Here is a 13,005-nt window from a genome sequence, read left to right as displayed (position 1 = left end):
TATCTGACAGAATCTGACAACTGTAATTTATAGTATTTTATTCTTATCATCACTGGCAACCCTAGAAACAGCCGGTGATGTAAGATCGGCTGGCTCCGGCGGTGATGTCAGAGCGCCTACACGCCCGCCCCGCGAGCCGCGAAGCCTTCCGCAAGCCTGCTCAGCTCCTCACATTATAGAACAAGAAACACACGGAACGAAACTAATCACCTCTACCCGCGTGATATCTATAACTACAGTTATTATGTGTGAAATTGACACCACGCACGTTCTATCAAATTAACAACTATTAAAAACATCTCGTGACTCACACAAAACGCCTTTTAAAATCAATCTTTTTTGCTTTTTGCTCAAAGTAAACGGATCCGATTGTGACCGTCAAACGCGAAACAAAACCAAGGCTTCACAGGTTCTAATGTAGCTTAGTAAACTTCGCGAAGGTGTTAAATGTAGGTTAAATATAATGTTGCTGTATTTGAACACATTGCAGTCGACCAGCTGTGCCTATACACTGCTGTACACGCCTATACGAAATCTTTGCCGCAATGCAGTCGACCATATCTCACCAACTAGACCGCGACTTATACCATTTCTGTAAACAAAACCAATTTGCTCTTGTTATCCTTTACCTATCATTTATTACCAATTATAACTATCTAGGTCTTGAACATAATCGGATCATTATCTCACCTTTTAAGTGGTTCGATTTACCGGCAACCTCAACCTCAAACAAAGTATGTAATGATTTGAGATGACGTAGTCCATGGTGACTTGCAGAGTAATATTTTAAATTCAAATTAGATCCTAAGACGATAGTACTAGAATTTTAACTAGATGGTCAGCTATAAATGTAAAACCTTTTTTGTACAATGAGTCTCTCATAAAGAAAATTGTACTGACCTTCATTGCACAGTTGCACTACATAAAATTGTAGGATATATTTTCTTACTAAAGAAATAAATTGATTAAGTAAGTAAGGATTGGTTACCTTATACGTTTTATTCACCTGTATAGTACGAGTAATATGTATTTATTTCTCCTAGATAGAATCGAATCGGAACATGTACAGTATAGCAGCAAATAACTTCATAGTGGCTCTAAAAGTGAACGAAAAATATTCCAGTAGCAATCATAAAGTGCTTAAAGGTATCAGCTGATTGATTGAATAGGTGTCACTAGCTGACACAGATATGGTGTTTCATAGTTGAGGTTATAACGGTGTTGTAACAATACCTATACAACCATGGATTCGAATATACACTGAGTGAAGTGCCGGGAGTGACGATGGAAGGTGCCATACTGAGCACCGCGAGTAACAACAGATTCACTGCTCACTTCAAGAATGCTGCCAGCGCTCTGTGCGCTAGGACACTGCCGAAACAGCGGCGGGCCGAAGTGGTGGCTCCGATCACCGCGCGCCACCACACCTACCCTCGGGCGACACCCCCCAAGCGCGCGCCCATCTCATGCCGCATGGAGCCCCTCATTTGCGACTCGGTCCAACAGGCCATGGCGGTCGAGCAGCCTCAACCTATCCAATATGATGTCATCGACACTCACGCGCATAACAGACCGAATGGAACGGTGAAATTAAAAGGAACACTGGCCAGGTAAGCTTGTTTTATTAATTTATGAGTATAATTTTAACTTTAGACACCAAAAATATGATTATTAAAATGAATGAATCGGAAAAATTCTACAACTTTTCTTTTTACTGAAACTGACATGGACTTAGAAACTCTTTAAAGTCAAGAATTTGAACCGTACTAACCAGATGAGAGTTTCTAAATTACCAAACATGTAGCCAACTGTATTGAAATGAGAGAAGATGTCCAAATTTTGAATGTTTCGCAGCCCGCGCTCGGAAATGAGCGGCACTCACTCATGTTATTGGTTGGGTCAACAACACCAGCATGACATCATGGTGACTTGTTTACCCAGCTCCCCGGCTGGAGGTGATGTCGCTAATTACGTCGCTCTATGATTGTTGATTTTAATGCGCATTATTTTATTGTTGTTTATATTTCAATATTAATGATAATATGACTCTCACATTGACCCAAAAAAAAAACAAATGTTATCTAAGGTGTAGTTTGTTCAGCTCTTAATCATGTTTGTGTACTTGATGGAATTTGCGAGTTGCAACTTCTTGTGGTCCAAAGTAAATAATTACTTAGTTCCTTCCTGGTTAGGTCAGTGTAAGTATGAGGGGCATGAGGTCACTGACGATTAGTCAAATTCCACTAACAATGTGACTAATTATACATTTGAAACTTTTGAAATGGTGTTGGTGAATCCACAGGTGATTTAAGTGCACGATGACTTGCTCGCTGGTCAACAACTTTAAGTGACGTCACTCCCATAAGCTCGTATAAAGGCTTTAGTCAGTAAGCTGATCTCTGATAAAAGTATTATTTATCACTTAAGCCTCAAACGATATAAAATCAATTTAATTGTCCACAAAAGATGAATACTTGTAGTTTCCTTTTCCTTGCAAAAATGTAGAGTCACTGCAACACTTTCACAGTATTTACTACTATTCCATTCTTTCAAAATTTTGTAACTAACTTCTGTACATATTTAAAGTAAACGTTATGGCATAACATTAAATGTGCTTGCTGCATAACATTTAAGCATTTTATGTGACTTTTGAACTATAGTAGGCATTGTAGTTTTGTTTATTCGTAAACACCGTTATCCACACGGAAGTAGAGTTGCCCAATTTAGATCAGGGACACGTTTGGCGTTAGATACGCGTTCCAAATATTTATTTTAATATTGCAATGTCACAGCTCACTGACAACCGATATATTATTATAATATTTAGATATTTTATGCTTTGTTTTTGCCTGTCATACTGTTAAGGATATAGGCTGCGTTTATCCGTAATTGTATATTCGTTGACAGATGCAACGAGTCAATAAAGGTCGTTCCATCGGCGCTACGGGGTCGTCCTTAAGGGACAAACAGGCTTTGCCAGTACACCAGACATAATCGGACCCGAATGAAGTAAATGCACTCGAGTATTTATAAGCGTGCCCAGAGCGAGTGGGAGGGCGAGACTGTCTCGTTCGCACACCATGATGTCATGGTATATTTTTGTAGACGCTCGACAGCCGGGTCGCACGCGTTTGTAATTTTACTATTGGTATTTGTTTTACGGTTTCGATTATTGTCTCCTTTACTACACGGTATTCGATGACGGAAACATTCACGATCACATTCAATGATCGTGGGACTTAAGACACAATGACACAAAGTTGAATAAGTGATATCTGTACGTTTAAAAGCTTGGCCAGTACCTAGTCAATATCCTTCTTTGAATCGAGTTCTGAACGTCTTTTACGTCGCTGTAAAGTTGCATTATCCAAAAATTTTACTTATTTCATAAGAGACTAAGTAAGGTTAGCTCTTATTAAATTATTTAATAACAATACTCGTAATAGTAATATTCCGTAGTCTTTATCATTTGTTTATATGCTATTATTCCAATCCCTGATATGAGAGTCCCCGATTTACACGAGTCGAGTGTTGCCAAAATAAAGTGCGTACTGCGTACGCAATCCGGTTTATTTTAGCAAGGAACTCTAAAAAGTGATTGGCATTATTGTGTCAGGCAGAGCAATACAAATATTAATTTCAAGCAGGTACTCGAGATGATAACCTTGTTTTTGTATCTTGATAAAACTTTACTGGATATTTCGCGTGAGAAAAACACATGTAGTATTTCATAATGTTTTCTGACGACAATAAACAACATAAAATATGCGCTGTCACCGAATAAGGAAATGTTCACAATCAACAGTCATAAGGGCAAAAATAACGCGTTAGTAACCGCATGACTACCCGATCAGAAGTCAGAGAGCTTGATGTCTTCCGGCTGACTGCTCTGAAATAATTTACAGTGTAATTAACCCAGTTTACTTGAATCATTACAATCCGGACTCATCAGTCATGTTCATGTCACTCAATCATCGACAGCAACCAACAATTACCTACATGATGAAGATACCGGTGACTCCCATTTTTTTCTAAGAAAAGGAAAAAAAAAACCGTGTTAGTCATAAATCGTTTCTTGTTGGACCATCCGGTATTTTAACGTGAATTTCAAATAATTTAATAACAGATTTAAATTAAATAAGTACATGATGAGAAACTTACATAATTTAACATAGAATCTACTCAGAATATAATCAGAACCCTCTTCACAAAGAATTTTCATAACGAAAAACTGCCTAAATACAATTTAATTCATTTAGGCACTTTCTTTTTCATGAAGTCTTGACAATTAATATCTAGTTAATAAGACTATTCATTATATTTCTGTAACAATAAAGCTAACTTCCTGAAAAAAAGGGTTTTGTTGTTATTGTACTGTTAAAACTATTTAAGTTTTGCATAATTAATACCAGTGACCGTATGTTATTTCCTTTTCCTTAATAAATAACATCGATGGCTATCCTCAACGCGATATGAAATCATCCCTTTTAATATACAATACATAATATTAACTATAACGTTTTCAATATTCAACATTTACTGCGTAGTCTATAAGCACAGACCTTTACCAACAGGACAAGATATTATTTTGATCAATGAGTCACGAGCTCGAACTTTATCGATCAGCTTAAAACAGCCTTGATAAACCATAAAAACAATAACATTAGATGTCTATTTCAATTACTCTATGGTTCCTTACACACACGTTGAACGTTATGAAAATACATAATTATATTACTTATCAAATATAGCTCTACATACCTATTTGGGATTAGATATACTTTGGACGTGATCTTTAATAGACTGTCCGATTATGATACGAAATTGCTTCATGATATTTGCATGCAATTTGTAATTGGCTAAGTAGGTTAATGAACTTTTTCCTGTATTCCATCTGTACCTGTACCCTACTTAATGGCAAATAAAATGTTTGATTTTGAGTTTATGAAATTTCGTATGATTACTTTACGCTACTTACTGATCCTGTTAGTATAAACGAAACTCATTAAGGAAATAACAAACTAAGTAGCAGCAAAACATTTCGACGATGAAATGGTAACACCATAATACAATATTTTAATTCAACCCTATTCTATTTCTATCTTACTTCTCTGTTTGTAGGCGTTCAGGCGTTTATATTTTATGTTATTTTTTTCCCGAAATAGTTTTCTAAAGTTTTTTTCTTATTAAAAACGTACGTATATTGTATCATAGATGTTTGTGACAATCATAGCAAGTTCTTTTCTGCGATGATCGAATACCCGTCCGGCGCCCGAGGTTATCACTCCGGTGATCCGGTCATATCATGTGTGCCCTGTCTCCTATTCACGTCATACCTTATTGAACTACTCTTTGGGTAAAACATAAACATTAATAAACACACACAAGTAAATTACTGATTTTAACAAGCTAACTGAGTCAGTGCCTTAGTGGGAACACAGGGAAGCACTACACCAGTCGTATCGAATGACTAACTTATTAAAAGTAATGAAAATTATAGCTATGTGTGTTGTTATAATGTGTAACAATTGTGTTTTGAAGTTTTGTGCAAAAGCCAATAGTGTTAGTGTGTGTGATTGCTTGAAATTTGGACACAGTGATAGATGTCGGTGAGGAATAAGTACAATGTTTTTTTCCTAAATGAAATTGTATGGTTTGTTACAAACCACGGCACATAAACGACTAAGAGTGGATTCGACCAAACGAGTAAATAAATCTCAGAATAAACTTATCATTTTGACATATTTCCCATACTGAAACTAGTTTTCGGATAAAAGTTTGGTCGAATCGGGCCTAAGTATAATTGCACTGAAAAAGTAGAATATTCTAAAGGGATTATGGGCGATGTCAAGGTCCGCCTGATAAATATAAGTCGCTGTTGTATGTAAAGTCGATAACACACTAGTCATTTTTGTAAAGAGAGCACCTATCATAACTACATACAACGCCTTAGAAGTGCAACGCCATAGTAAATATGTGCTATGTAAAACATATGTTTTTTGATGTAAAAAAATTCGTCGCTAAAGAGAGCCCGTTGATGTCTTTTTGCAAAGAATTGCGTTTCGCGGACGTGAACATACATTTATGAAAAAACAACAGCTTGATTAATCCCAAGATTGATATTAAAAACAAAATATAAGCAATTACAAATAATATTGTTTATGATCCTACCTAACACCGGTGGATACTCTATTGATTCATACATGAATACGCACATGGTGCATAATACATTCTATGAATGGCATATTTATAGAATTAGAAAACCCCGGGGTATCGACAAATGAAAATAGTCAGCGTAATTCATTCCCGTTTTTGCTGAAATTATATTACAGTAATCAGCTTCTGTAGTAGGTATGGTAAATTACTCATTAATTAAACCCTGTTATTAATTTTGCAGCAACGTTTTCCTGTCTGCATTCGTTTCTAATTTTTTTATACGAAGTAGGTACTTACTTACTTAATTCAATTTTATTGTTTGATAAGCCGGAAAGAAACACTCTTCCTCAATATTTTTTGTTTGTTAATCAGTAGAATCTTTTTGTTAGAAAGATTTAATTGATCATCGCTTTGTTTGTGGAAAATTAAAAGGTTTTTGAAAGCTCTATTAGTTTTAATAGTTGTAATGTTTATTAACTACTTCTAGTTTGTGCTTCCTAGAAGGATTTATCGCATATTTACGAGTAAACAAAAGAATTAAGCAATTAGGCCATCAACAAGTTTACCATTTAACTACGCAATATTTTATCTAATTCGTGAATAAGAAGATCAACATCTTCTTCAATGAATTCAGCGTCAAAAACATAACAACTATTACTCACATTCGACAAACATGCTACACGTTTGGCATTCTGCGTATGTAATAAGATAACGCGAAGCGTCCATTCACGTGAGAATATGCCCCATTCACAGGTACGATTGCCAGCACATCAACCTACCATGAAGTGTTCAATTTCATCAATTAAATTTGCACCTTATACCAAAGTGCTAGAGCTAAAACTTCTATGGCAAAATTGTCATTTTCTGATACGGGGACTACATTCAGTTCACGCCGCTGTAACACGATAGCGTCTGCCGGTAGGTGTATTTAGTCTAGCAATGTCCGGAAATGCATGTCTGCAAATTCCATACCGTGCGATATGAAAGTAAATATTGGTTCCATTCATATAAGCATTTCACACACTGATTCACACTAATTTGATACTAAAAATAAACTTTTGGTTCCTTGAAACTGAACATGGTGCATTCATCATGTCTATGTCAGTCTACTGCTGAAATAAAGCCTCATCCAAGAAACGCCATGAAGCACGAGCTTCTGCTTTCTTCGTCCAGCACCTTTCTTGAGGTTTTTGGTCCACTGAAAAAGGGGGTACTACTTACCTAAAACTTGAAAACTTTTAAAGCGGCTGTAAGCGCATAATGTCCAATTACCATAATGTGCTTTTTGTCAGTATCATGCTCGGGCTCATGCATGTTGTACTGAAACTTACATTTATACTAAGACGCGTAGGTAGATATGAGAGCTTTTTAAAAGCGCAGTTAAAATATTCAAATTCTGACTAAGGTATTGACTTAGGAAAATATAGAAGGTTCACGGCTTCTTGTTACAACAGAAGACTCTAGTAATAACTAGTTTTAGTGTTAATTAGGTATTGTTTGATTTGATTAGGTATTCTGTTGCGGTGTAATATAAACATTACGTAGGTATCATTAATTACTGATATCTATTTAATGTACTCGTAGTTTATTGATTTTTTCTAATATCAACGATCACATCACCGATGCGTCATTGTTAAAAGTACCCATAATTGCCTACCTTTTTGTGTGACACCTCCATCGTTATCTATTGCACATTACATATTTTATATGATAGATGTGAAGTCGTTTGTTTATTTGTTTATATGATCTAATTGTAATTAATATCTGGATTCTGGAACCATCGATATGAGTAAAAATATTTTCTTTTATGATTGCCACTGTTTAAACATAAATAATCATGCAAATATGTTCCGAGATAAGTTATATTATTATTGGTGATTAGGTAAACCTACCTACTCGTACTTCTGTGATATCCTCATAAATAAATTCGTGGGTTAGGTAAATAAACCAGTTGACATATAAACATTACTACACTATAATAAATATTACTACTGTACAGTAATTTCCAGACTGTAATGATGTTTATGACACACAAAATTTAACACTTCGTATCTGTAATTTTAATTTCCTTCTCGAACAAAATTGTTCATAAAGTTACCTTCATTCTTAGAATGAAAATGTTCCTCACAGGTTTACATTCAAATAGGTTGGTTTGACATCATGATCATCATCATAATCATTTCAGCCATAGGAGTTACTGCTGAACATAGGCCACCAACCGGCCATTTTGTGGTTTGACATTTAATGAGAAAAAACAAAACACTATAGCTGTAAGCTACCTAACCTACCCCAAAAGGTTAGTCAGAAATATGCCTGTCGCATAGCTCATGCGTGCTAGCGCGTAACGCACCACGACACCCGATCGGTGCTACCTATCTGTTTCACTAATATTTAAAGGGCAGCCATATCTTTCTATTTCAGTTGTAGCTGGACTCCATGTCTAAGCGATACGTTTTATCTCCGACAGTGATTCAAATGGCTCGCATTTATATTAGTTTCACATGTGCGAACAGTGAGCCTATGTAAGTTGGGATCGTGTGGCAATGAACTTTTTATACGTAGTTGCCGTATTCTTTTTTTTTTTGTAAATCTGCCAATTTTTTTTTTACATCTGTTAGAAGATTTTGTTATTGATTTTTTTAAGTGTTTGATTCATCTTTACAGTTTGCAAGATGTTGATATTTATCTCTCTGTCTTGGATCTCAATACAAGTTGAACTTGATAGTGTCCGTGTCTAAGTTCTAATCCTTGATTTTTTGGCTTGAATGTCACCTTATTTAGGACTTTTTTCAAACCAATATTCTACTTTTTAACCGACTTCAAAAAAAGAACCAGGTTTTCAATTTGTCCAGAAACTTTCTTTATAGTTATTCTTTAACGTTTGTTTGGGGAATTTTTCCGATAACTTTGTAAATTGTAACTTAATTACTTATATTTAAAAGTGTTTTCTCATTGTCCACAGGGAAGTGGCGAGTGCGTGGGGCAGCCGCGTCGGCCCCCCCGACCAGCCGGCGCCCGCCGACCGCATTCAGAGCCTTTTCAACGACATAGAACTCTACCCCACTAAGACCCAGGGTAAGACTTATTTCTTTTTCATTTCTTTTAAAAAAGACGATAGTATTCTGGAAAGACGTAGAACAATCTAGAGTGCGACCGATAGATCTGTAGCCAGCAAACACCATGACTATTGTTGCCCAGCTATAAAAAAATGTTTATCTAAAGCTCAAGCTCTAAGCTTCAAGTCAAGATACAATACTTTTTAATAATCTCTTTAAACAAACCTCACTTATAAACTTCGTAATATCGATTAAAGAAAAACATTATCATTTTTATTAGTCTAAAATAATAAATACAAATAAGTGATATAAATAAGCCTTTAATTAGTGAAAGTTAAGTCAGCAAATTAACACACATTAACAGCTTTACGTAGAGACTTATTTTACTTAATTGATATCTTACGCCCGTATTCACAAACATTACTATGAGGTCTCACAGTGCGCGTGGACGCACAGGGTAACACATGAATCAATCACAGAGCTCTATTCAATGCTGTGCGTTCGATATTCTGCTGCTTCACATAAGCAAGCATCTTTTGTGAATACGGGCGTTTTAACTATTGATAAAGCTTTTTGTCTATATCTAGTTTTCTGCTTATTTTACGAATGAGCATGTAACAAACTGCTCGGGTGTACAGTATTCAGTTTGGTTGCATTTTTAAAGACAAGAAAAATATTACAATACCGCATACGTTACAGTACAGACATAAAGAATCGTGAAAGATGTTTATTTTATGGGGCATAATTTCGTTAATTATGAAAATTCGGTGGCTGAAGATTCATAGTTATTACGAAATCATTCGTTTATAAGTTTATATTTGACAAATAAGTGTAGTTGTTTGTATTCGATACAGACATCGCGGTTAAACTCATTTTATCGAACCATGATGTAAGCTAAGCTGGTGATAACGAAAAATGTTCTCTGTGGCCACGTCCACGTATATGCAATGAATTAAATCATTAAGTATACAACGTATAAGTATAGAATTATTGTCGAGAAGCGACTAGATTATACTATTTTCTAATTAAGGTAAATTTTGGTTAACGAGTCGGCAAAATGAAAATAATTATGATTGTCCATAACTGTCGTACCTATATGATTAAAGTCATACTTGTTTGTAGTTTTTCACCATTCCGGTGGTGTATTTTTATAGACTTTATTCATGATTCGGGAAAAATCACTGGTTTAACTAAAATCATGGTTTGAGCTCACGGTTCAAGTTTCTACCAACCTGTAAAAAATCTCTTTTATACAATACCCAAATAAAAAAATCAATTCTCGTATACTTCGTATACAAGATGAAATCTGCCCTTGAACTGAGAAGCCTTCAACTTTTGCTTATTTGCAATCAAAATAAAACTCCCCGAACGAAGGGTTGCTACATGAATAAAACATTTTATTACTTTAATACTTCATGGAAAACTTCCAGAAAATACATGGTACGTGAACGTGATCTTCAGTCACATATACCGTGTCAGTTACTACATATAAATATTTGATGTATTTTAAGTTGATACTGATACGACTGTTGATATGTTTTCACTTCTATCTCTATGCATTTACTGCGTTCACTGTCTGTTTCTTTTGCATAGCTAATTTTGCAATCCTACATAATCGTTATCTTTTTTAATTAAGGTCTAGCAATATCTACTCATTAGTATGCATATAAAAGTATTACAAGTGAATAGCTTTTCGGTATCTCTATAAACCAAGCAGCTATGTATGATGTAGTTAATCTTATACTGGAACGAACTCCGTACTAGCTTCTACTTCCAATCCAAAGGGAATGGACTTCATTCGATGTGGCTTGATGAATGTCTCATTCGATTGAATGAACGATAAAAGGCTTACGTCATCTTCACCCGTCAGGCTGAATCAACAGTACCTACCTAAATGTCAATACGCTATTAAAAATTACGCATGTCGGTTCCGCATGTCGTAAATTACTTCTAACTAATAGCAATCATACATTGCAACTGTTGCATTGCACAGATAACAATTTATTGCATTTTGTACGTTATCTGCGATCTAAGAATCAACAGTAAACTGCCTTTAATAACACACTAGGTTTGATTAAACACTGACAATTTTATCTTTTCTGTATTATATAAATTAAACCGGGGAATTTTGTTTTGCTGACTGTCTTGATGATTAATAGACCCCCATTCATCGTGACGATATAGGTTATCGTTTAAAAATCATAAACACTGTTGGAAACTTCAAACGAAACGAAATCTCTACTCATTGATGGTTATCAATGAGTAGATATTTCTTGCTATAGATTAGTTACTAGACCATAAAGTTATAAATAATGAATAATAATTTAACCACATTTTTAACTACTACTAATTAAAAAGTTTAAGTTTTCTTTTTCGATTATGGTGTTATTAGTTTTGTAAGTCCGCAATAAATCATTTGCGGTAATTGGTTCAGTTGTACTCGGCACATTTTGCCACTGGTGCTTTGATCTTTTACTAAATTCATGTGGTTGTAACAACTGGGGTCACAACTCTGTTGTCACACTTTATGAGCTACTCAAGCGTGTGGCTAGCTCAATCGGGCCGACCGCTCTACATGCCCTCTGAAACAAGCAACGCGAAAGTTCAAGGCGTGTCACAACAATGGGACCACTGATTGTCTAAACCCAGCACACACGGTCAATGAAGCGGCGATTGTATCTAAAAGCACAATCCATTGGCCGATTGCTCTCTGTCATATAAAACAATTTACGGGCCCGTGCGTAGGTTACGCCTCTTTGTTTATTTACCGCTCGTAAATAACGCGCCTGCATTCGACCCACGGATCATTTAGTTAATAACCGCTAACGTTCATTAACCACTTTATGGTATTGTCTTTTGTGAGGATGTCTGTTGTCTACCTGTTTATGTCTTGTTAATTGATGATATGGTTATACTTAATAAGCAGGTAATAACCTGCTTTGTTTTTATTGTTCACGGTTAGATCTTTTCGCCCGTTTCCATAAAAGTTATCAATTTCAATTTTATTTTCAGTTTTTAATTAAATCTGATACTGATTAACTAAAACTTATAAGGAAATCTTAGATTTCAATGCAAACAAAGTAAGATGTGCCAAAGGAACAGTTTTCGTAGTCATTCCCTAGGTATTTTATATTTTCTTCCTAGTCATTAATTGTTTAATAATAATAAAACCTCGACATTAATTATTTTATTGCAATTAAAATTTAATTCTCCTGAGTTTTCCGCTACAAACTGTTTAGTGTGATTAAATATGACTAAAGCACTGAATAATAGTAGAAGGCATAGATTTATTAGTTCATAGTTTTTCATGTCATCGCCGCCAGACACAAAGACGCCGATGTGGAAGTATGAAGTCATATTCGATCGTAATTCCAATTATAAAGCTTACAGTATTCTTTGTCCTGACCGCCAGTGCTAGGCTAGTAAATGTTAATAATCATATTTATTTGTATTGTTTCTCTGACGTGTCTTTATGTAGCTACGAACTACGTCGTAGTTACGTTTGTAGTAAATATGATTTAGTATCTTCAAACATACCTCTTATTGTATGTACTATAATGATTTGTGTAAAGACAACTTCAAAACTATTCCATATTATTTTATTTATTTCAATAATAATAAGCAGAGACATGTTGCTAATTATTGTTTCTTAAACTAACATGTCATTGTCATCTCTATGTACCTAACTGTTAAAATTTCCGCACTTAGCTGATTTCATCTTCTACACGTCACATTGATTTTGGTTACATAATAAAGGAACCTTTGACATTCAATCATTGTTGGAACTGGAAAT

General features: G+C 35.1%; 1 protein-coding gene across 7 annotated transcripts in view; it reads left to right on the top strand.

Moving 5' to 3' along the window:
* raw (NDT-like domain-containing protein raw) overlaps positions 1–13,005 on the top strand; it is a 51,522-nt gene that overhangs the window by 14,988 nt on the left and 23,529 nt on the right. For 2 of the 7 annotated variants that reach the window (XM_028308586.1, XM_028308587.1), the window contains exons 2-3: positions 1,044–1,610; positions 9,119–9,231. In XM_028308586.1, the coding sequence (XP_028164387.1) occupies positions 1,285–1,610; positions 9,119–9,231 (439 nt within the window). In that variant the 5' untranslated portion in view covers positions 1,044–1,284. Of the gene's footprint in view, positions 1–1,043; positions 1,611–5,451; positions 5,610–8,616; positions 8,679–9,098; positions 9,232–13,005 lie in introns of those variants that run through there. The other 5 variants (XM_028308588.1, XM_028308589.1, XM_028308591.1 and 2 more) reach the window with 5 other exon arrangements.

Source organism: Ostrinia furnacalis, unplaced genomic scaffold, assembly GCF_004193835.3.
Source record: "Ostrinia furnacalis isolate ACB-3 unplaced genomic scaffold, ASM419383v2 OfSCF2450, whole genome shotgun sequence".
Taxonomy (NCBI): domain Eukaryota; kingdom Metazoa; phylum Arthropoda; class Insecta; order Lepidoptera; family Crambidae; genus Ostrinia; species Ostrinia furnacalis.
The sequence above is the reverse complement of the archived record's forward strand: the minus strand, read 5'-3'. Positions and strand labels throughout refer to the sequence as shown.